The sequence below is a fragment of the Antedon mediterranea genome, chromosome 1 (genome assembly GCF_964355755.1).
Source record: "Antedon mediterranea chromosome 1, ecAntMedi1.1, whole genome shotgun sequence".
NCBI lineage: Eukaryota > Metazoa > Echinodermata > Crinoidea > Comatulida > Antedonidae > Antedon > Antedon mediterranea.
The window spans coordinates 18,938,758-18,964,817 of NC_092670.1; the positions used below are offsets into that span (position 1 = coordinate 18,938,758).

At 33.6% G+C, this 26,060-nt stretch overlaps 2 protein-coding genes and 1 non-coding gene across 4 annotated transcripts; all 3 read right to left on the reverse strand.

The window, feature by feature from the left end:
* Nucleotides 1-1,284: 1,284 nt before the first annotated feature.
* LOC140060384 (UPF0764 protein C16orf89 homolog) lies at nucleotides 1,285-15,207 on the reverse strand. Of its 2 annotated transcripts, none has more exons than XM_072106572.1 (9): nucleotides 14,952-15,207; nucleotides 12,630-12,840; nucleotides 9,582-9,740; nucleotides 5,997-6,153; nucleotides 4,788-4,902; nucleotides 4,315-4,462; nucleotides 3,687-3,806; nucleotides 3,431-3,475; nucleotides 1,285-2,432 (listed from the first exon to the last, which is right to left on the reverse strand). In XM_072106572.1, the coding sequence occupies exons 2-9, from the start codon at nucleotides 12,823-12,825 to the stop codon at nucleotides 2,323-2,325; spliced, it is 1,050 nt and encodes a 349-aa protein (XP_071962673.1). In that variant the 5' UTR covers nucleotides 12,826-12,840; nucleotides 14,952-15,207; the 3' UTR covers nucleotides 1,285-2,322. The 2 variants fall into 2 exon arrangements, with proteins under 2 accessions (XP_071962673.1, XP_071962680.1); XM_072106579.1 differs by lacking the exon at nucleotides 14,952-15,207 and adding an exon at nucleotides 12,959-13,015.
* A 1,407-nt stretch (nucleotides 15,208-16,614) lies between these two features.
* LOC140060323 (epsin-2-like) lies at nucleotides 16,615-25,941 on the reverse strand. The gene is made up of 5 exons (XM_072106478.1): nucleotides 25,829-25,941; nucleotides 23,913-24,519; nucleotides 21,148-21,338; nucleotides 19,866-20,784; nucleotides 16,615-19,572 (listed from the first exon to the last, which is right to left on the reverse strand). Exons 2-4 carry the CDS (start codon nucleotides 24,454-24,456, stop codon nucleotides 19,876-19,878), a joined length of 1,644 nt encoding a protein of 547 aa, XP_071962579.1. The 5' UTR covers nucleotides 24,457-24,519; nucleotides 25,829-25,941; the 3' UTR covers nucleotides 16,615-19,572; nucleotides 19,866-19,875.
* Nucleotides 25,118-25,189, reverse strand: Trnad-auc (transfer RNA aspartic acid (anticodon AUC)). Its single transcript has one exon. It is a non-coding gene; the product is annotated as a tRNA-Asp (tRNA).
* Nucleotides 25,942-26,060: the final 119 nt, after the last annotated feature.

Consider the following 26,060-nt stretch of genomic DNA (forward strand, 5'->3'; position numbering starts at 1 on the left):
TTCAAAAATCGTTTCTTGCACGTTGGTTGTGTGTGTGCGGCGCCGGATCGGATAGCGTATTTAAACGCAAATTTTGTTAAATTAATGGATTTGATCAACAACAAATAAATCATTGAAACAACGTAAGTATTGAGAACTATTGTGAATAACAAAGGTGATGACAAGGCTAAAGAGGGTAGAAACTAGTGACCCTGGCCTAACTAGGCATAGCCTAGCCTAGTAGGCCTAGTTAGGCATAGGCCTAGTTAGGCATAGGCCTAGTTAGGCCCAAGGTCAAGCATGAGTTGAGAAGTTGTTGTATAAAAGAGTAGCTGGGCCAACTAGCCTAGCTAACTAAGACAGTCTCTTTGCTTAGCTTAAGTGCTAGTTCTGCGGCAAGACATATTTTTATTTAATTCAATTGGTAGTCATGTGATTGTATAAAATTCGTATTCTTAGGCCTACTATCCTAGGTCGTCTTTTTATGGGATAATATTTCAGCCTAGCCTAGCTGGCTCTAGTCTATGATATTTTTAGTAGGCCTAATGGGAACTCTGGGTAAGCCCAATAAAGTTGCTTCTTTGTGTCACGCGTAGTATACTAAGAAAGAAGAGTAGGAGAAAAGTAAACTAAAAAAGCATGAGTAAACTGAATATTGATATTTTGACATAAAATGAAATAAATATGAATATGTGCTTTTCAGATTATGATTGTATCAAGATAAATTATTGTTTAAACACAAAATAATTTAATTAAAAGCAAAAATTATGTAAACGCCTCGTAAATCTGAATTGAGAATAAGATGCTTTTCTTGGATTATGATATGCCATCTTGATAATTCGTGGGTGCGATTTATATACGGTTCTTTGACTGTTTCACCCTGATCAGGTTTTAATCAGCAACTGAAATAATGCGACGTGTCGTTTTGTCAATAGCGAAGCTTCGTTTATAAGTATATTTATTGTTAAAAAACGTGGTGTAATTGTTATCAAGAGACTGATTAACCAGTAATTGAGTTAGTCAATTTAATCATGAAAATTAGTCTACTACGCAGGCATAGCTACGTCAAACACATTTTCTATCTTTCCCATGATTCTTTTGTTATTTCACTTCTTCCCGAGTGACCATCATACATATGTCATTTTCAAAAGACGAACCCTTTTATTATGTAATCGACATAAAACGCGGATGTTTACCTACTAAAAGCATGAACTAATAAGTGTCATTACATTTTATGGTTTCGTAAGAAAACTCAACAAATATATTAGAAGTGTTGTTGTTTATTTTACTGGAAGTGTTCCGTTTAGTGTTTTATTTTCGTCGCATAATAAATCAAATACAATACACAATAAGCAACATTTTTTTATTGATTGACCGAACGATTGAATGAACGAGAGAAAGAATAATGATGGCACAATTGATGCTCATTTCTACAGATTTATTTGCATCAGGCTAGACGTACATTTACAATGGAAAAGACACAAGTTTACAAAAATAACACTATGAGTTTATGGAAAGGAAGGAGTTAGGAAAGTAGAGTTAATCATAAAAATATATCACTGTATGAACAAATGTATTGTTACAAATAGCTCTTAGCACCTGACATACTACTTTATTTAACATTAATACATCACTGGTACATCTTTCGGGATAGATAGTAAGTACTGTGCTTTGTCTCTGAGTGAATTATTTTAAATTTTCACAGTCATTTCTTGTATTAGACTGCCTCATAAGCCGTTTCTTATCAAGTACTGGACGAAAGTTGTTTCCATAAACTTCGTAGTGAAATGTCATTAAAGTTCTTAGTTGGTATACTGTAAAAAACGTTAGAACAGTTATAGAATTGGAACGCTTTTTAGAAGGATTGAACCGTGTTGTCAACAACTTTCTAAATAAAAGAAGACAACATTTTAGAATATACCAGATAGAACCAAGTCTGACACTTTTAGAAGGATTGAACCATGTTGTTTAAAACTTTCTTCAAATAAAAAGAAGACAACATTTTTTAATATTCCAGGTAGAACCAAATCTGACACTTCAGCCAATTCTGCTACTGTCAAGAGGTATCTATCTATATATACCTCTTGACAGTAGCAGAATCGGGTCGAAACTTTTAGAAGGATTGAACCATGTTTTTTGAAACTTTCTTAAAATAAAGAAGACAACATTTTAGAATATACCAGGTAGAACCAAGTCTGATTTTAAGAAGAAGTGAAGCGCGTTCGCAGAGCACTGAAGCCGGACAACATATTCTTTGCGAAGAATTGGGACGTCGTTCTTATAGAAGAACTAAGCAACATATTAAGAATTGGAACTTGCTTTTAGAATCTAGCCATGTTAAAGCTAATTCCATTCAATGCAAGTTTTCATAGTTGCAACTGTTTCACGCAAGTAGCCTCCAAGTGATATAACTGCAACTGCAGTACAGTGTCCAAAACAACCATATCCACCGTCTAATAAAACATGAAATAAATGCAATTATTAGGAAGACTTGTAAATTGTATTTACGATATTGACTATGACTAACAGACGTTAATTACTAGTTTCTTCATATTAATTATGTTATGCAGAAGGGCGTAATCAAGTGTTTTAGTTACGTCAACCTTAATAATAAATGTACGTCAATTTACTAATGTTTATTATGTGATTATACCATTATATTAAAAGCCATTATTTACATGTTCTTTATTGGATGAAACATTCTAGTGTACTTGTAATATTTACTATTTTAAAGTAAGGTCATGTAAACTACAGTTACATCGATGCTTTAGGCCTGATGGAAAGAAAGTGCAGTTAAAGTTTATTCAATTATGCTCTAAGCTCGAAATAGGATCGAATGGCACTTAGATTCAACGCTATCATAATTGTAGCCAATCCCTTAAAGGAATCAATTATTTAATGGTAAAGAGGGCTTCTTAAAATAAAATTAAATAATATAACATTTATTGGTGGCGAAGACCTTTATGACGAGACGAATAAGGTCATCGAGGTCATTAGATTAGCATTAGAAACGTGATGATATTTATTTCACATTGCGTGTCAAATAATGTTCCCAGGCTTATACGTTGATGTTTTAATGACGGGCCATTAGTGGATTAGAATGCGATCGTTGACTTTAATGGTTTGCTCTGTTGAGCACCGTGCCTCGTGATGTAGATACGTACAGCAAAATCAACAGATAAACTCCATGATATCGTCGGCAATAAGTGTAGGCTACTTGGAATCTGCAATGCATTAGCGTTAACGCCTAATATTGTAGTCCGCTAATTATTGATTACGAATGAAAAATTATTTCGTGTGAGTATGAGGGTTTTCTGACGTCACCGATGTATTTACTTTCACTTACCAAATATACGCTTTCTCTATCACTTATTTAATTTTTTTATTTCGTAGGTATACTCCTTATTCATAAAAATAACATTTTTCATACAATAGGCCTAATGATAGTTACCTGCTAATTTTACGTCCATTCGTTTTCTTCGATAACCAGAATTTTCTAAAGAAATAAAACGATTTGTGTGTTATTTTTGTTTTAGTGAACACTTTAATAGAAATTGTTATCGACAATTACTGTCTACGTCATAACACGTCATAACATCATCTGAATATCAATTGTTTTATGCGCTGTTCTATCACACAGTTCAATGAGGTGGTACAGTTTTGAATTAATTATGCTTCCCACTCGTTTTCGCAATATTTAAACTTACCAGATAATTTTGAATTAATGACTGAGAAACACCCACTATCTAATTGCCAACTTAGGATATAATTCAGCCAATCAGAACGTAGAAATTCCTTATAACCTAATAAGCCGCCACAAAATGCAACTGAAAATTAAATTAATATATAGGCGTTATCGACAAGTTCATTAAAATGTATACAGTAATATTAATTCTAGTTTGTGAAAGAAATTCAGCTTTTCATATGTTTCAAAAACATGCCTATATGAAAATAAACTTTTTATAGAATCTTAATTTAGGCTTCTAAAAGATAAAACTTTAAGCTAACGTGTAGCGTGTTACAATACATGATTGGGCAAAAAAAAAAAGAATGTTAAGAAGTAATTAGGGCCTGTATTAATGTTAATTCAGAAAACAAAAATACTAAATGAATGCCAATGTTTACTATTGGTATGATAATAAAGGTTAAAATTATGATATTAGCCTAATAAGGAAAAAACAGAAAATAATGAAAAAGGTAGAAAATGTTTAGAAGTTATGTAATAAAACATTGAATGAATAAAGGTGGTGGTCCACAAAAGATTAAAAAAAAATACATGATTGCGCATTATCGTATTATAGGAAAAAAAGAACTGAACGAAGTGAATTTACGTACTTTGTTCCATAAATAGATCATGGTCGATTCTACCATTAAACTCCGTTTTAGAAAGATCACTGGCTTGCTGAAATATATTTGAACACAAACCCTTGATGACATAATCATTTCGTTGATGACGTATGCGATCATAGCTAAAACACCGAAGCTAAAATTATGTAAAAGAAAAGAGAGTTATTTCAGGTTTTGATAAAGGCAATAATAATATTTTTTTGTTTCAAATAGTCATCATTTTGATAACGACAGTGGGAGAAACTAGCAAGAATCACAAGAAGGCCGAACGTTTTGAAGGTTATCCAAAACTCAAACTATTTTCTTTTCTTCGTTATGATTTATATTTAGTGAAAGTTACTTAGATGTTTTCCATTACATTAGGTAATTTATTCCATTGATGTTTTTTCATTTTGAGAAGAGTTGCTAAATTTGTTCTGGAATAAGTTATATGAAATCACGTAATAATTTATTTTACTTACGCGGTCTATTAGTATAAAGTAGAGAAGTTGGTGAGTGACCTCATAACCCTTATATCCATCCGCCTCCATTATAGCTAGGCATTCACTTGCAATTGTACATTTCTTTTTTGATGGTCTAAAAGAGAACAATAATTTCTAACATATTAATAAATTATGTTTTACATGTAAAAAGTACAACAACTTGTGCGCTTAATTTCTTATCAGACAAATATCGTGACACCCTAATTACTTTATTGAAAACTTTCAAGTATCATTAAAGTTTTTGTAAACAAAAGTACAGAATTTATCACTATCATTTTACAATTATTGTTGAAAGTATGTGAATGGTACCGATAATGTCCTATTTATTATAACAACGTACTTTGATATTAATTATGCGTCCAATTTACTAATGTAAATGTGTTTTCCTATGCACTGACTTAATTTGATGCCAAATGTTACCGTATCGTGTAGGCCTATATAAAAAAGAGCTGTTTAAGATTCGTTTCTAAACGCTCGCGTGCGCTGTTGATTGACAGACAATGAGTAGACGAAACGTGATGAATCTTATAGTTGCGCGCGCATGTGGATTAACTTTTAAAATGGTACATATACAATATGCACGGTTGGTGTTAAAATTCTTCTGCTTAAAATGTTACATAGAAACACATTGACTTTTTTCAATAACCGAATGAAAATATCTCTTATGATCTCTTCAATATGCCGCGTATGAAAGTATATCTTAAATATTTATAAAAGAATTTTTTTTCGCAATAAAAACTGTACTGAACATTCTGCTTATCCCTCAAAATGCGACCGGATGAAAACGTTACTTAACAGCTTAAATACAAGAGCTATATCCTACAAACCTTTACCGGATAAAAAAATCTACTTAATGTTAGTATATATCGGCATTTCTTGCAAAAATCAATCTCAAAGAACTATTTCAAAGATTAAATATACCGTGGATGTCTCATGACGTCAACATATCTTACAAAATAAAAAGTGCAATTTACGTCGACCCATTAATAGGTATAGGCCTAAAAGGTCTTGCATTGCGTAATGAGTTCAAGTTATAAGTATACTGTATTAGATTGAATTGGTTTTGTCAAAAATACAGTATGCATTGGTGAAATTATCATGTTTTTGTAAAAGAAAATAAGTCAAGGAAGGATACTGCTTTTGTTTTGGGCTCAGTTCGGTTTGGGTTTTCATAGTTGGCTGACTTACCCGGTACCGAGTAGTTCTGTCAAGCACCTATCGCTAGCCGCTTCTGTTATCTTCTCTACCTGGTTGTTGCCAAATGAAAATGGCGTATTCAATAACACATGATCTTTATTCCAACTACTTACGGCCCAGAATTCTTTTTTAAGAAGTTCTGAAAAATCTAAAGCATAGTAAAGAAGCATGTAGTTAGATTGACAATTTCTATCTTCGTATGTTTAAGTAACCATTTTAAAAGAAGTTCTGACAAATTTAAAACGTAAGTAAAAAAGCATGTTTGATTGACAATGTTCTTTCTTTTCGTATGCTTTATAGCAGGCCCTAACTCTTTTAAAAGAAGTTCTGAAAAATCTAAAGCATAGTAAAGAAGAATGTAGTTTGATTGACAAAATGTTCTCTCTTTTCGTATGTTTCATAGTAACCTTTTTTTTTTAAAGTTCTGAAAAATCTAAAGCATATTAAGAAGAATGTAGTTTGATTGACAATGTTCTCTATTTTCGTATGTTTCATAGTAACCTTTTTTTAGAAGTTCTGAAATATCTAAAGCATAGTAAAGAAAAATGTTGTTTGATTGACAACATGTTCTATATTTTCGTATGTTTGATAGTAATCTTTTTTAGAAGTTCTGAAATATCTAAAGCATAGCAGTGGTGGCGCCAGCGGGGGGGCTACGGGGGCTCTAGCCCCCTCGTCGGGGAGCCTAGCCCCCCCGTCGGGGAACACGGGTACTTTTTGTCGGGGAATATAACATACAGTAAAAAACGTTCGCGTTCACTTCATATAGCTTCAGCGCCTAGAAAACCACGACGTTCCATTGACCGTGAGAGTACGTCAGAGGGCTATTATGCACTTTTATGCATTCATTATTGCCAGAGATCTAACTACTAAACAATAGCTAGTACGCACTTGTTTGGCGGTATCCCTTTGTACAATCGTTCACCGTTGGGTCGAGACGCGTGATATCATGTTCCATCCAGGGACCAAAATGTGTAATGTAGTTATTTTCCAGGCGAAGTTTACCGACGGTTCGGGTACTTTTTGTCGGGGAATATAATTCGTTCGCGTTCACTTCGTAGCTTCAGCGCCTAGAAAACCTCGACGTTTCATTGACCGTGAGAGTACGTCAGAGTGATATTATGCACTTTATATGCATTCATTATTGCCAGCGATCTAACTTACTACTAAACAATAGCTATAGGTACGCACTTGTCTGGCGGTATCCCTTTGTACGAATCGTTCAACGTTGGGTCGTGATATCATGTTCCATCCAGGGACCAAAATGTGTACTGTAGTTATTTTCCAGGCGAAGTTTACCGACGGTTACATCGTGTACTGTGTCGACGTAGCCTACGCTACACTACAGCAAAAACGAATTATGTTAATTGTTCGTATGTTCACCAATTTTTTAATTGACAAGTAACCTTCTGTACCGTGGGGCACCTAAAATAAATATTTCATCCATTACTAAACAAAAAAACATGCCATTTTCGCTTAGCCAACATCTTATTATAGCTAAGTTATTAAATTTTCAATGTCCTGTATGTCATGAATTTCTCACCACTCGGAAGTCCAGATGGTACGCAGGCATACACTTGGGAGGAATAAACTTATTTCCCCGACTGAAAAAGGTACGCTTGCGTTTTTTAAGCCTCTGGACCTGATGTTTCCAAAGTATAAAATGCAATTTTTCGAAGACCTGCAGCTCTAGTTTTAAACATTTTCTTAGCTCAGCCCCAACAATAAAGCTGGTCATATTTCGAAGTACAAGAAGTGCATTTTCCGGGACCTAACATCTCTATTTTTCAAACATTTCTTAGCTCAGTCACAACCCTGATAGGGACTTATATATTTTGTTTCATGTTTTGAAGTATAATAAGTCCAATTTCCAGGACCTCCAACTCTATTTTTCTAAATTTTCTTTGAACTTTTATTTTTTAAATTGAAAAATATGGATTGAAACAGTCATCGCGCATCGTTTTTTTGCACGCAGTATTTTATTTATGCATTATAAAAAATGGAAAAAACGGCTACCCTAAATCTGATTAAAATGACCTCAAATGACGCTAGAACGCGTTGCTTCCGGGGGCTTCGCCCCCTGGACCCCCACCGGGGTCCTTGGCGGCCCCCTGGCCCCCAGCCTTGTGATGCTCGCATAGCCCCCCTCGTCGGGGGAATGTAGCCCCCGCGTCGGGAAGATCCTGGCGCCACCCCTGAAGCATAGTAAAGAAGAATGTAGTTTGATTGGTGATGTTCTCTATTTTCGTATATTCCAACCCTTTTTAAGAAGTTCTGGAAAATCTAAAGCATAGTAAAGAAAGATGTATTTCATTGACAATATTCTTTATTTTCGTATGTTTCATAGTAACCTTTTTTTTAAGAAGTTATGACAAATCTAAAGCATAGTAAAGACGCATGTAATTTGATTGACAATGGTCTTTATTTTCGCCTGTTTCATGATCATTAGTAACCACGTGACTTTGTTTCGTACGCCTTCATCTTTAAAATCCAGAAAACATTATTAATCAAAACCGCAAAAGAGACATCAGTTAGACCTAATGTGTGTGATTTAATAGAAGATTAAGCAAATAGATGACTCCATGGGGAATGCGATGCATATTATTGATCTATAAGGAGCCTGATGATAAATGTTTAAGAAAATCATTACTGTAATTAATTATGAATATCTGCGTGGGTAATTTTCAATAATAATACAGATTATTATTATAAGTGTATTATTATAACTAAAATATGTTTACATATATACGTAATTCATACGGTATTAATCAAAATTGATTCGTTAATATCACTCTTCCTAGTTGTTGATGTCCATGTATAATGAGTTAATCACAAATGACTCAAGGCAGTAACAAAAACTTCACAACCTATTGACCCCTAGCGCATCCATCCAGATCAATTTTTATATACGAAATGCCATCATATTCAATGTAGGTATTACTAATCAACGTTAACCAGATGTAAGAAATTATGATACCTTTTAATTATAAGGCTGTGTCGTCCACGTATTGGCTTTATCGATTTGGTTGTAGAGTTTACGGTACACCATTATGGATCAGTGACGCGAGTGTTAAGAATACGCGATTAGTAATCTGAATTCTTCGTCGAGTTAATCGGTGCGTAACAGAATTGGCGCCGATGTATATGCACCGTAATGTTATTTATATGGCTACTCACTATGTGCCTAGCCATTATTACTAAATTTACAACCTGATTTTCTCCAGTATTACAACTGGATTGTTTCCAGTATGGATAGGTGGGATTCGATTCTTTCAGCGTCGTCACCGATAACTTTCATTTTCCTGCTCTTATTTTTTCAACTTGAACATCATCGTCATCTTGATGATCACATAGCTTCATTATTTTATAATACGATTATCAACACCAGCGCTTGACTTTTTTAACGTCTTATTGTTGAAACACAGATTACATTACGGTATATGATATAATAATATACATTCTTAATTGGGTAGGCCTACAACAAAGCACTTTCCTCGCCATCCCTAAATAATCACGTTATGGTTATAGGTTGCTAGATGTAAATAAAAGACGGATAAAGACATAAATAACACTTACTATTGTAGTACACGGGCAATGTTCTGTATACATAAGGTTTAGCAAGAGTTACTATCTCATCAATGAAAGTGGACATTGCAGCTAGCCTGGCTTGTAAACTACCTTTTCCCGATTCAGTAGGTAGATATGGAGTTCGCACAAATGCGGCTTTGATTTCAGCTAAAATAGAAAAATGTTTTATTTTTATTTTATTTTATTAATTTTAGCAACATTAAAACAACACATAAACTTTGAGTGTCAAAGGACCACTGTCGCCATAAGGCGTGCCACACCAGCACTCAAAGCATACATTAAAACATAAAACAATGTAAATATGTAATATTAATACAATAATTATATACATTAAAGAGGCATAGTATTTTTAAAGTGGTCCATTAACAATTTTTAAATTGTACCCAACTTCCGCAAACAAAGGCGTCTTTAATATTGACCGGTAGTGTATTCCACAAACGAATAAATCTGGTTGGGATACAATTCTTTCCACTATCAGTTTTGGATGCAAGATGTTTAAAAGTTAGAACATCCAATGTAATATTAATTATATTGAAAATTGCGTTTAGTTATGTTCGTTGAGTAGAACTGCATTATTATAATGAACTAAATCACAAACAGCACTCATTTTTGGAACATAGTTCATCAACGAATTTTCCATTTTTAAACATCTGTTCCATTGTATATTTTAGGTTATAATTTATTGTTATGGCATTTTGAATTGATTGTCATAAATCTGAGGATAATGGAAGGAATATTATCAAATGATGAACAGACTCTATTCCCGGACTTATTATTACAGGTAAGCATTAATTATTGTAGTGTAATTATCAGTTAATAAAAGATATCAGACCATATAAAACATAGAAAGAGCCAATACCACAATGCTTGAGTTTACAAACCTGTGTTAGATATATGTTGCGGCTCAGGTAACAACATGGGGTACTGATCTGAAGGATAATAGTTATTATATAACACCTATATAAATTCCTGTCATTTGATTGGACGAATGTGGGTCACATGGCGTGCAATAGTACGCACTATTCAACGATCGTTAAATAGTACTTTTTCAAATAACTAGAATTTATTTAGATGTTATATAAAACAAATAATGAATGTTTTGTATTCGTGTAATGGTACAAATAATGGCACTTGGTGAATGATGAAAGGTTATATCAACTCGGCTTTGCCTCGTTGATATAACCTTTCATCATTCACCTCGTGCCATTATTTGTACCATTACACTCATAAACATTTGTATAATATTCCCTATTATAAGTTTGGCTAGATCAAGTGTATATTTTATAGTTTGTATTTGTTAATTTCCTTTCGAATCAGCAGCACATGAGTTAACACATCAAGAAAGTTTCGTAACTGGTAATTTAAAAAAAAAAACAGAAAAGAAGAGCAATATCTCGGTTTTACCATTCTCACAGATTTCCTCATCTTATCGTTTCAAATTAATTAATAATTGTAATATAACCGGACGATTTAGATTGTTGCTTATGAAGGTAAAAGAACTTCTATGTGAAATTTTCTTCTGAGCACTCACGCTTAACGCGTTAGTTTTTGCGATGATTAATGCATCTTTTCTGCGACATTAGGGTTTGTTTCTCTTGTGGTTAAAAAAAATAGAATAATTAACCCAGTATAGCCGGCCGTACTTCAAGGAAATATACCACACTCACCGCGTGACGTGACTTTTATCACGATAGAAAGTCACGAAATTAAATATATAAATGAATAATAACGCTATACGTTACACGTAAGTGAGAAATAATGTACAACTTCAGAAATATTGGAGTACAATTGGCTAATGCTACAGCTACGTATTCAGAGAAAACAGTAGTACACGACTTCAAAACTCCATCGATATTTTCTGTGAATGTTATACGCCTTAAGATATGTTTCATCGAAATGCACTATGATCGTTAATTCAATCAATTTCTTGTTAGCAACTCCACGGATCACAAATTAATGAAAATAGCCTTGTATATGCAGTTACTGCATGTATTCCCATTTGATTCTACAGAAATCTACAGTTGCGAATAGGCCTACTACATAGATTTATTCATAATTAGAGACCAATTTTATAGTCAGGACTAATACAACCTAGCTCACAAAAATGGTATATCTATACTAAACGTCATTCCAAAGACTTCTAAAACGAGTGGTATTTGGAAGAATTTAGAATCCAATTCTGGAGAAATAAGTTACTCAACTTGCAGTATTTTTCCATGATCCAACTTACTTAACACCACGAAGGTAGACAGTATTATTTGTTTTGTCTCCATGGTAAATCTAAATATTGACTTCATAATATTATTCTAAAATCAAGTAAAATATTTGTATCTCGTAAAAAATAAAAAAGCTAATTTTGCAAAATTGTTTTGTTATCCATGTACCTATGACGAATAATGGAATTTACAGGTAGTAAGCCTTTTGTATTTTACTGATCAAGATCATGGTATTGCTGCATGTTGTGAAACAAAACAACGTAGATAATTAAGAAGATATGTTTTGTTTAATATTCGAAGCACGTTTCAATTGCAAATTGAATTTTCAACTATACATAACGGTAGTGAAATAATCTATTAGTCTGGTTAAAAATTGTTTTTAAAGTCATGGTGTAACCCATATATTTGAGTGGTTTCTTTATTATTTGTATGTTAAGTTTTACAAAGGCTATACAATGAGTCTAGGCTTTTTAGTGGAGTTGTGGCTTGGTGGTTATGATTCTGTCTGTCCTGGGTTTAAATCCTGTCATATGTCAGGATTTTTTTAAATGACAAATTAAAACGCCACTTCCAAAGACTTTGTTTATGTAGAGCATATTGTATATGTTTACTTTTAAGAAGGATAGTGAATGAATTCGCTTATGGTTATCCTTGGCAATTTGCCGAAATATATATATAAAAAAATACTAAAATTATGTGCAGTTGGAATAAAATATAACGGTCTTTTGGTCCTAATTTTGGAGTACAATTTCTACACCCATGGAGAGACAACCGAACCCCAAAAGTTCTTTTGTTTAAAAGATAAGTAGTAAGTACAAACCTTGCGTCATTCGTAAACCTGAGATAACATCTAAATTCAATGAATCGTATTCTTTTCCTAAAAAGACCAGTGAGTTTTGTAGCGACGTCAAAATTGTCTCAAGTAGTTTTTCATTCTGGACACAGTCTTGATTTAAGTCAGATGAGGATGAATGTATCAACAATAAGATGGTAAACGTAACCGTTAAGTATCCCATGTTTCAGAAAAATAACTATATCAAAAGAAAAAAAATCATAATAATAACACAATCAATAAAATGCAAACATAATTTAAAAAGATCCACTTTAATATTTAGTCCTATTGTTTCCTTGTAAATAAAAATCGACTACCTGTAGTTATCTTGCAACAACGAAAATGTGATTAAATTGAAACTGGAGAATACTAGAGTATAAAATGTTAAATATCACGACAAACAAATTTGATATCGGTTGTAAATTATTGTGCGCATGCGTATTATTGAAGTTTACATTTTGTCTTCAGTTCTGCCTTGCGGCTTTGAAATCTTTATACTGATTTTGGTTGCGTTTACTTCAGTGTTATTATAACTGCATAGGTACTTAAATGGCAATATAAGCTTAGTAAATGGCAAAATGACATCGTAAAATGTGCAGGTTATTTAGAGCAATTAGTAGGCCTATATCATGCTAGGTTTGTTACAAGAATCACTTTGGTAGAGTAGAATTCAATTTAAGTTAAATATTAGCTCTATGAAGCGAAGATTCCTTTGTTTGCTGATACTGTAAACCATAACCTTGTATCTTTAGAGAATCGCATTAAATGCATCGATATAGTGAGTCTAGTATCTCACCTGTGACATGCAAATTTGAACATATTTGACATTGTGATTGGTTTATTTAGCTGACAAAAAATTATGGAGTTTCCTTTGAACTGTTTTTCCTGAAAATTCAGGAGAACTGAAAAAAATGTCGTTTCCTCCTATATTGAATTGGAGAAGAAACTATTTTTAAAAACTATTTTCACCGATATTTCAGAATATGAATGAAAAACCGTCTTGTCAGCTTATGGTTCATCAATATATTACCTTGCATTAATTACTCATCTAAGGCAAATTGTACTGCAGGCATGTTGTACTGTTTCACCAATACATTACCACTACTGTAACGACTTGTTTAAGATATTATTGGTCAACTGTTTCACAATCACTCAAATAAGATGTGTAACTTTTTCATCATTATCTCTCTTGTTAATTATTATTTACTGTTTCACCAGTCTTTCTTCATATTCACCCATTTTAGGACATTCTCCGTCTCAAGTTATAATATCAATCATTAATATCATATTCGTATCGTATTCGTTTCCATTGAAATCACTTATAACGCGTATCGGATAGAATAATCATCAGTACACTGGAACAGATTCGGTTTTTAAAATAAAAAATCGAAGTTATTGCAAATATTAATTGCGGCTTTACGATTTATGCAGCAACGGATTACCGTCACTTAGCGGATTGCCGCCTTATTTATTAATTAAATAGGTGTAATGCTACTTTCGTAACCAAACAATTATCATCTTGCCTGACATTCAATTGCATTTGGTCTTTTAACTGAGCAATAATCCTTGGCCGGCTGGCAAGATCTAAATGGGCTTTTAAACAAACAAGTGAATTCTCCTATCTATCTCCAATCGGTAACTCCCTTATTCCATATTCTTAATCTTGCTTTTCCCATTAAAGTATATACGGTAATAAACAAGTGGGTTACTTAAAATATAGGCCTATACCTAATACTACCTAATTTTAAAAAAAAAACACCTATAATAAAAAAAAATCAAAATGACCAAACAAGCCAAAGAAACCGAATTTCACGGGTAAGTGTAGGCCTATATATATGGACAAATTAAGTAAAGAGAAGAAAGTATTTAGTAATACTAAATAAAGCCTAGCCGTTTGTTCACTTATTAAGAAAGGAATGATGGCAAATCATTGTAGACAGATGGCATAGTGGCATATCATGGCCGCAATTTTTACTCTGTTGATACAACTTGCTCGTGTGCACTTTAAAGAACCTAGTACATCTTTCGAGACGAGTAGGGGGTTACCCCGGTGTATTAGTACATCACAGCCACTGATCACCAACTGGGCCCTCTGGGAGATCAGTCTTTGACTGAAGAGGTCACCCAGTATAAAGATAAAAAACAAACAAAAAAATTTTGTTTTATCAAATACAAAACTCGTACAGTAGACAAAGAGCGTCTTTCAATTTCATGCGCCGGCAGCAGCGAAATTATAAACATTTTCGAAGTGGTGTTAATGAACGGTTACTGTAAAATGATAAATATTGTAAAATATAATTGATAACTTACGTTGCTGGTTAAAGTTTTGAAAGTATTGAGTCAGTTTCTGGAAATGTTCTTTTTCAACTTCAGTGTAGTAGTTTGTTTATGCCAGCTTTGTAGAAGTGTGATTTAATGTTTGAAGATCCAAAACAGAACCATCAACAGATTCTGATTCTTAGTATTAAATGCCGTTGTTTGTGATTTCAGTTATATCGAATGGAAATGTAATAAAAACGTCATCAAATTGATTAGCAGGCAGACGATCCGTCGATGACTACACTGTCAACTATCACGTAGAATTTCTTGATAATTTATTGACACAACTCAATAGTAATCATTTGCTTAATAAGTCAAATCGTGATTTCGTTTCCAAGAGTGGTTTAGCCACTTGTTTTGACGGCTCTGACATCTTTACCGATGACATCTTCACTTCTCAAACCAATTCATGGAGATAACATCCTCAACAATCAAGCGTAGAAGGCTAATAATAACATTTACGCGCGTAAACTCGACAGTACGGTATCTTATTTGTGTGTATCACTCCACAGGTTGTTTGTAGTACTGGATTGTCTTCTTGTGAACACATCTACAGTGTGATGAGTGGTGCTATCATAATAATACGTAGTTTACACATTAAAACATTGGTCCTCGGGGTAGCATTATCGTTTGATAGTAATTACGTATTAATAACACGATGTTTCATTGACAAACACCTCAACATGTATCCTATACATGTATCTTTACGATGCTCATTTTAAATAGGCATATCTTTTTATATCACACAAGGTGAAGTTTGAGCACAGATATTTATTTTAAGCTGGTGATGGTATATATTGAATTGAAAAAAAACCCGCGGTCAAGTGAGGACGAATAATGTAACCGAGCTGAATAAGAGGGGGCTATTATACTTTGCTTGCGTTTTAAGAAAATAACTTAATTGGTTTTGATTGGATCCCACCATACTATTACGTGTTATATTACTTACAACAATGTATAATAATATTTCATTAATTAATAATAGGGCCTTAATAATAGTAGGCTTTTATTCGCACTAGGCCTTTATGAATTTGTCTATTGTTTTAAATACAAGACTATACTAATTCATCTCGTTAAATCAAATTAATTAATTAAATCGCAGATATCCAATTAAATGAATGGCGGGCTTCGTGATATAATTAAGGTTTTTAAAAATATATAGCTTTATATATAGATATTGGCAAGTTTTCCCATAAAAAATCTAAAATAACTATCTAATAATAACATATCAAAAGCAAGGGCAGAAACATTATATAATAATCGTTTTATCCTTTGCCTCTGAATTAAACTTAAATTCGTATGATACACAGTATACATTGCACTGCATTGCAATTGTATTCACGAGCAAGGAGTTGGTACGGTTGTTAAGCGTGGTTCCCACACTAGAGACGCAACAAAAGGACGTACGCGAAACGCAAACGAGTTGACCAATGAGAAGTCATTGTTCGAATAATCCATCGCTTATGATTGGTCAAATCACTTATGTCGCGTTACGTTCTTGCGTTGCGTCGCTAGTGGGAACCAAGCTTTATCATCGATTTCCCACGACATGATCTACGGGACTAAATATTAAATATGCATGCCAACGACCGTACACAAAAAATGTTGAAAAAGTGTACTGTTAACCAAAACAAAAAGTCTAACATTAATGACATTATATTACCAGTGATATTTATTAAACAAAATGAGCAAACATGTTACAGGTCAGGCTATATTATATTTGAATATATACGCACGATTAGCTTGGTTCAAACAAGGGCCAATTAAGCGCGTTTGAGTTGAGCGCAGTTTATATTACACTCAGCAGAAACGAACTCATTGCTCTTTGTGAACCAAACTTTTACAAAGCAATGAAAGTGAAAATAGCTACAATACTTATTAAAGAATAAGATTGGTCTCTGAACAAGCCTACTGACAAAGGTCTAACGCTTAGATATGATGCAAGTAAAAAAGTTACGGTAAACTTAAACCCTTGTTGAATCAAATTGCCCCGTATACGATTTTGTTTCTTAAGCCATTGAATTATCCCCTACCAAATGTCAATATTATTTGCGTTCACATGGGAAGTGGTCCATAATTGAAGGGATCGTCATCCCAAGCTATTGCATTCACACGTATGTTGGAAACAACGTATGTATCCGTGATATCTTCACGAAAGGGGATATTAACCAAAGCTACAGTAGGATGTTGGAATCACTTAATTACTGTAAGATAAAAAACTTATATAGCTATTTTAAATATTTTAATTATATAATTGTAAAATAATCCACCGCACTAACAGTTTACAAAACCTTTACCAATGTTTATAATAACATTTCCTACATTATATAAACAATACAAAGTGTATTACAATTTTAATTAACGGAAATAATTTGCCCACGATACATGAACACAACTACATTTAGGAAACACTAATATATCATAATAAAAGTACACTTATCATTTGATATCAAAATGCACATAATAATGTAATTTAATTTGTTGTTCAGATAAAATGTGTATTTTAAGGGTTACTTGAGGGTCAATGCTGCAACCAGTCCTTCCCATCTTCAGGCACATGCTTAAATACTTTAGTGCATTTTGTCATTGTTTAAAAACATATCTTTCATAACAAATGTAATATATCGTTCGTGCATGTCATGTTAAACAGGAAATATCAAATAAATCAATACCATATTTGAAAATTGTTTAAAAAGAGTATAAAGGGTCTTTTCTGTAAAAAGGATCATGTTGTGAAAACCTAATGTTAATAATGGTTGCCTTGTGATATAGGCGTTTTTTGACTTGAGACGACTTAGGACCTATGACGTCCAAACCTTGGATTCTGTATCACAAATATGCGCATTTCAACATTTTTTGGGCGCACATGTACTGTGAACATGGTCGACGCGAAACAAAAATTGCAATCGATTTTAGTGCTGTATATGATGTATAATTTAGGTCCTCGCTCGTCGCAAATAAAAAGCTTCCTACTATTCGGTCCTACATTCAATTGGTATCACAATACAATAGATTTAATTACAAACAAAATATGAATTTTTAAACAAAATCCTTACTGAGCTTTTGAAGCATAAAATTAAATTATTTTACCACCTTTAAATATATAATATTTCAAAGTACAGTACATTATTTGAATTGAAGAGCTAGCCATCAATCGATCAAATCATATAATTTCATAAACCGGTACACGAAACAAATCTCATACCAACATTTACAAAATTTTGAAAAAATCTTGCAATTAAATTTAACTACCATGTTAAAATAGCTTTAAATTCTGAGCACATTTAGATAAATATATTTCTTCATAGACATTTTGAGAAGACTTTTAATTATAATAAACTAAAATTAAATTTTCTTATTAATTAACACGGATATAATAAACACAGGTGATTAGGATGGCTTATTAATTATAGTTAAATGATATGCAAAACAGTGGTACTTTATTTTGAATAAATTTGAATATTATACAAGAAAACAATAAGTACACCTAAACTTCCTTAAAGAGTTTGTCGTCTTAAGAATGGATCTTAAATTAAACTTAAATCATTTTTATTAATGGTTGCATATTGAAATTGATTATGAATACAATCCAGCCAATTAAGTAGATCATGAGGCCAGTTGAGTCTTAGCTTGAATGAAAATGTATAAGATTCGAACCAACTTCAGTCAAAAACCAGAATGCTATCGGCTGTGCCAACTCACTAAACAAGTTAGTCTAAATTCGAAGAAGACTTGAAATTTCTCAAATCTAAATGTATTACTATTGTATGTCCAGAACAATTGACTTGTACACAAATTAACAAAATTATAAAAATTAATCAAATATATTTGTTTAAATTTTACCTCATTTAAAATCTCTTTAATAAAGTTATCGGAATACAGTGTGCCAGCTCATATACTTATTCCTGCATTAATTAGTTATAAAAGGTTGCTATGTTTTATTGTGTTAAATTACTTTCTATTGAAATTGTGCAAGACCACCAACAAGGCTGTGAAAACCATTTAAGTTCAGTTCCCACTTTGACGTAACACAAGAACATATACCCACCACAAGTAATTTGACCAATCACAATGAAATGGGTCATCCAACTGTCGCTTGTGATTGGTCAACTAACTAGTGTTGTGTCTACGTTACTGCATTGCATACAAATATTTAGTGATTATCATTATTTGGTATGGTAATTTAAATGGTACATGTTAATAAACAGAATATTTCATTGTACTATAAGACCTATTCATTCTATTTTTCTAGTTGCCATGTAACTGTTGTTATCCCAGCCTTACCACAATAATTACTGCAGCACCTGCAGTTACTGTACAATAAAAATGACATGTGATGAATTTGTAGTTGTTATGAAGTAATATTAATACTGTAGTCAAATTATTCGACATGTGATTATTATGAAGTGCGCCCTCTAATTATCATATATACACCTCTACATCAATCCCTGATTTCTCATTTCCAGTCAATACTAATATAATATACAACTTCTAATTTAAGTATTTTGTTACTGGTTGTACATACTTATCAATTATTGACAATGGTGCTGTTTTTACCACCACCACTAATGATGCCCAGATATGTGACTTAATATGCAAAGACATGAAAAATCTGAAAGATATAATACAATATATACACACATTAAAAATTATAATTCATTGATAATATTTAACTAATATAATACAATAACAATTGACCAGGCTGCTTGTTAGCAAGCAGTCAGTTGAAAAAGAAGAATTCTAAAAATAGTTTCTCAAGTACAAAATAAGAAGTGAAATTCAAAGAATACTATGTAAAACAAAGCATTATACCAACAGGGGTTCAAGTAGGATATTGATGGGTGGAGTAATCACTTTGTCCATGACATTTCTCTCGGTGTTTAAGAAAATTAAAAGTACACTCACCTACACACTGTTAAAGCAAAAATGGATTAGTTGCTTGGTTCTGTGGTGGCATCTGCATTGAATTTTGAGCCATCGGTAATAACGGAGGTGGTAAGCCTGCTCCGGCACCCAACATCACAGGTTGTTGTCCCATACCAAAGCTACCAGGAACTGGTCCTCCAACCACAGGTTGAGCTCTCATCTGGTTTAGAGTCGGTCTTGGAGCTTGTTGTTGTTGGAAAGGGTTACTGACAGGTGCAGCTGCAGCTGAAGGAGCGGTACCAAAGACAAACGGGTTGATTGGTTGGGACAGGCTCGACTGATCGGTTTTATTAGTGACTATTAACGAATCTAAATTCACCAGACTTGAGTTCTCTCCGAGGAAGTCCTCTGGTTTTTTCTGAGGCTTTGCTTTCTGTTGGTTCATCATCTGAGGCTGTTGTGGAATGGCATCATTTAAAAGATGCATATCAAAGGCACCGACAGGTTGTGGGTTTGAAGTAGTGTTTGATCGTAAGAGATCAAAATCCAGATCCGGATCACTCTGAGTTGGCGCATTACTGAATCCCCAATCTGGCTGGTTATTTGTAGCAGGAGCGGGTACTGGTGTGCCCAAATCCCAGGGATCATTCTTGACTGGTACTGATACTGGTACTGGTTCAGCTGTCCAGGGGTCAATATTTTGGGTATTTGGTTTAGCTGGTAATGGTGCTGGTGCAGCTACTGGTGGTGCTCCCCAGGGATCTGGCATTGGTGGTTTTGATGGTGCTGGTACTCCCCATGGATCTGCTGGTGGTTGTTGGTTAACGGGGGCAGCAGTTGAGGCCCATGGGTCAGTCAATGCTGTTGCAGTTCCACTGGATGGCATTCCCCAAGGATCTGCCTTTGCTGGAACCGGTGTTGGTTCAGCTAGGTTCAGAAGTGTTGGTTGTGGTTTGTTCTAAGATGGACAAAAAAGAACATACTACATGTTACAAGCCAACATACTGGGATCATGTTTTATCCCGGGTCTGTATACTGCACTTCTGAAATGACACTCATTTCAGAAGAAGAACCACCATTAAAAACAGTTTCAGTTTTAATTATGTTTCCTGTAATGACAGGAATAGCATAATATTTGTAAGTATTTATAAATTACAGTAGAATATTATTACACAGTATGGGTCTTAACAGTTCAATGACAAACTAAAAATGTGAGAAAAACTTGTCTCAGAATTAAAAACAAATACAACTAATTTAAAGCCTAAAAAAATACATGTAAGCAATACAGTAAAATGTAAAACATACAGTAAGAATAACTTACTTCCATGCTTTCATTCAATGCTATCTGGAGCCTAATATCATCACTTCGGGTCTGTTTTGTTTGTTGTTCGGCCTCCTCTCGTGACATAGCAAGGGCTAGCTGTAACTGTAAGTCCTCTTCTCCTGCAGTGGTTGGACGGGCTTGCTCAATCTCTGAATTGGCCGGCCTAGAATGATCATTATGGTCTCCTCCTGTAAAAACCAGAAAAAGGTCAGATTACCCACTGGGAGCTTACTTAACTCTGGGTAAATTGTTTGCCCAAATGTTGGTATAATCTGTTTGCCACAAATAAATTTCATAAAAAATTTCATAGTCTATCACTATCAGATCAAAAAAATGTGTCTGGAGTTGCATATAGCTCGCTTGAGGTTTAGGTTAGGGTGTGTACCTCTTGCATCACTATCAACAGGTACAAGTAAGCCTAATCAGCTCTGATAGCATACTCAATTATAGTACAATATTGATAAATGATGATTTCATAAAAATACAGATCTTTGAAATGTGCACATTACTGTAAACTAAAGTGTCATTGTGACCTGGTTTTAGCCCTCTGGTATCTCAGCACCTCTCTCTATCTAATTTGAATCATTACTAAATCTGTGCATACTTTATTCGTATTTATATCATAATTTGTCTACCGGTATCTCTACGTTCCTTCCTTGTTTTGGAACTTCATCAAAGGTATAAATGATTGTGCTAATGATGACTTTTTAGAAATATTATAATTATTTAATGATAATTCATTCAAACAGTGTTAACGGCACGTTATTACCTGGTCAATGGAAGAATCTTAATTCTCTGGGGGAATCTTAAGCGACATGATATGGAATCTATGTATTTACTTAGACGCTAATTGCATTTGTAAATTGGCTTGGTGATGCATCTATGGCATAAAATAGCACGTGTAAAATTGTATTATTGTACTGTACATATGACATAGCATTTGCTATATTTGTATACTCCAAGTATCTCAAAATTAATTCTGGTAAAAAACACCATATGAAAATACCTGGTTTTTTTTTAAAACCTCCATGCTATAAGGCTACTTCAAAAATCTTATTAAATCTTAAAATAATTCATTTGTAGGCCTAATAAAGTGAACTTATTTTCTTTTAAAACTGTATTTATTTGTAACAGCAGTTCTTAAATTCTGTGAAATATAAAGGTGCTGGGCTGTATGACAGATCAGAACAAAACAACATTCTGGAACAACACCCCACAGACTTCTACAAGTCAACACTTGAGACAATGAAGAATCAACATAATGATGATACAGTGAATTGAAAAACTGCAATAGTAAGGTCAGTAATTACATGCATGGCTGCACAAAAGGATCAATATCGAGAATAGTAAATTAGCCTTTGATAATATCACAACCATCTTCTCGTTCCTGTGTGTTAATCAAATAGAATTGTTAAGACATACTGTAGAGTTTAAAAAAAGAAGAATGCTATATGATATACTGTTACTATCATTTGGGTTATCATCATTTAAATGCATTTGAAATACTGACTAACAATTTGGACTTTGAGTTTTTTAAACATTTATTCTTAGAAATCATGAAGATAATGAATTTTAAATGGATTTGGCAAATAAATTTAAACCAAAACTCTACTACCAGCATTTTATTTAGTAAATTGATCTATTAAATCAAAAATAGGCTTGATATGTTTTTTAATTGGAATGGCCAGAAACAAACATTAGGGTAGTAAGACAGTGGTTAGTAACATTATTTTAGAATGTCATTATCACTATTAGTACTATGCTGTACACTATACTATTTTGTAAATTGATCTATTAAATCAAAAATAGGCTTGATATGTTTTTTAATTGGAATGGCCAGAAACAAACATTAGGGTAGTAAGACAGTGGTTAGTAACATTATTTTAGAATGTCATTATCACTATTAGTACTATGCTGTACACTATACTATTTTGAGTAACTAAAGTGACTTTATTAATTAGTATACATGGAAGGGAACTCCCTGGAAGGTTCTGTGTGCAAATATGGACACAGATCTGTTTTAAAGCAAATAAGAGATAAAAATAGCTAACTTGACAGGGAGGTTAGGAAACTAAGTTTGTATACACCTGTATCTGGACATAGTACCTGACTGAGGCTTGTAAGGAAGCTATACAACCCAGGCATCAATGCAACGTTAACAGGCTGAGTTTATACTAGGCTAACGACATTTAACAACAGAGAATTTCCAATAAGCTTACTGTAATAATCACATTCAAAGATGGCAATTGGTTGGACACTGTTGGACATTTCATACTCTGAACATTAATTTAGATTGTTACTGTCAAACCTGGTCATAAATAACATTTAATGAGGATGTCATGGGAATATTGCATTACAACATGCAGGAAGCCTTCAGTAACAAAGCTCATGATCTTCTGTGTAGATTATCATTCATAAACATAACTGATATTACACTAAATAAAGCAGTCTACTTGGTAACATTTAGAATAATACAAAATATCTTTACTTTAACTTTAAAAGTGAGTACTGTGCTGTCTATGATGATGACGTGTGTACTACTGTACTGTACTGTAAAAGACACCTTTAGGACCCAACAACAATTCTCTTTACTAGGGGTGTTGTGTTCTGAATAGGGATTGGCAATAGTGTTAAAACATATTCTACCTCGGTCATTGTGAGGAAAAAAGTGTCCCCTTAATAAATAGGATGTCCTCTGAATAGTGGTGTCCCAACTGTAACTGTATTAAATATTTATTCCCTAGACAACTTAATAAACTAACCTCCGTTTGAAGTTGGTGATGAGCTTGAACTTGATTCAGTCCCCGTCATATTTGGCTTTGTGTCGCTACCAATTCCTTGTGATGATTGCGCAAATCTCTCTTTTGCCTTCAGAGCACGCGTTCTTTCAGATTTTAACCGCTCGTCATCCTTCAGTAGTGATACTAGATTCTTTGATTTCTCTCGTACATTCACTCCTTGATCTTTTCCATCTCGATCCAAAAACTGAAAATCTTTTAATGTGTTGATTGCGAAGATGTTCTCCTTGCACTGTTGTGCGACCCGCTCGGACCCTGTCTTAATTATATATTCTAGCACCACTAAGGATTTATAAACGTGTCGCCAGTTTTTACCGTGGTCACTCAACCGTTTCCATAATAAGGTCATTATTTCTGTGAAGGCCACAACATTGTAAGTCAAATCCGCAATCTCGGACATGATAGAACTTGATGGGCCCCATGGATCGTTCGACGTGGCTTCTCGAACTTTGACCTGAGCAGGTGAATAGTTTTTAGCCACATTTTTCAATGATCTCATAGCTGACATGATGACAGGATTTTCTTGTTTGGGAATGCCTTTATAAAAGTAGATATCTTGCGTTTTTCAAACCTGTAAGTAGATGTAGGCTAAATAAAGTTAGTGTGTTAACTGTTAAATACAATAAGTGAGCCAAGAATGATGAAAAACTAGGAAGGATATTGTACAGTTAGTATTGCAGTTGAGATATGAAACAGCAATTTTCAAATCCTGTTCCTTTCCTTAGAAAACCCCTTTAGCCTTTTGAACATTAAATTGTACCAATGTTTTAATTTTATTTATGAATTACTCCTTGAGGCATCCTTATAGCAATAAGAAAAAAATACTTTTGAGGGAAATCTTTTTGACACTCTAAAATAAATCATTTTTCTTCACGGCATAGTAATTAAATCTTAACATTCTTTCTTTTAGTGCAATAGTTATACAGTATAGTACATTTCGAGAAAAACAAATGTGCCTTGTTCAGGATATGAAATTGTGATTCACTCATGTATTGGGCCTTGCCCGTGTGGGCACGGTGGACTGTGTCCATTCATTGTAGCCAGTACCTGTTATATATAAACACATTAGGCAATGAACATTAATTCGAAACCGCCCGGTGATATACTGAAATTTAATTAATTAATTTGAAACGATAAAGATGAGGAAATCTGTGAGAATTAGAAAAAGTCGCCCCAACCGAGACTCGAACTCGGACCGCCTGCTTGATATGCAGATGTCCTAACCATTAGACCACTGGGGCTTTCATGGTATTGTTCGAACTCATGACTCATGAGTGTGTTTATACAATACGTATATAAAAAAAAACCATCAAATGTTCGGATCTAGTAACATTTAAATTGACGTATTTATGAATAAAATAATTTTAAGAAAAAGAACAAACACATGATATTTTGCATTATGATTAATGATTGATGATGATTAAATCATGGAGGTATAAAAATGGATATCAAATTCATGAATTATTAATTTGTCATGAAATTATTATATATTTAGCCTACACACTGACTGAGTGTATTTTTCTATTTACGATTGAAAATGTCAACATAAGCACATTAGTTTAATAATTTATCTGTCCTTTATCATAAATAATTATATTTCAGATTATTATCATTTAGTTACATAAGCCACTCAAAACTTAAAAAATAGGTAGCCTTCTCTCGTGTCAATCCTAGGCCTGGTTTTGTAATCGCCTTTCCATGCAAGGTTCTGAATTTCATCATACGACGCCTCCCTCGTCGATTAGCTCCCGCGACATTTTCGTAGACACTAGCTCGGTCAGAATTGGACCTAAACTTGCCTTTTACGGCTACATTTATTTATAATAATGCTTCAGAATAGCATGTGTGAATATTTTATTATGAAGGATCATTTTAAATACCTTAGAATTCTCGTTAGTCGTGCGGATACACCGGCATTGAGCCGCCACTTCAGCCCTCAAAAACCGGAACTTTGTTACGTTTCCTGTATTTATGATCCCACTATGCTCTCGGTGTGGTGCTTAAACAATAGAAAACGACCTTATATACCGCCCTCTAGTTACTATTGTTGAAATAGCAAAATTTATTTCTGGATTTATAAAATTATGTAACAAGCGATACCACAAAAACAAT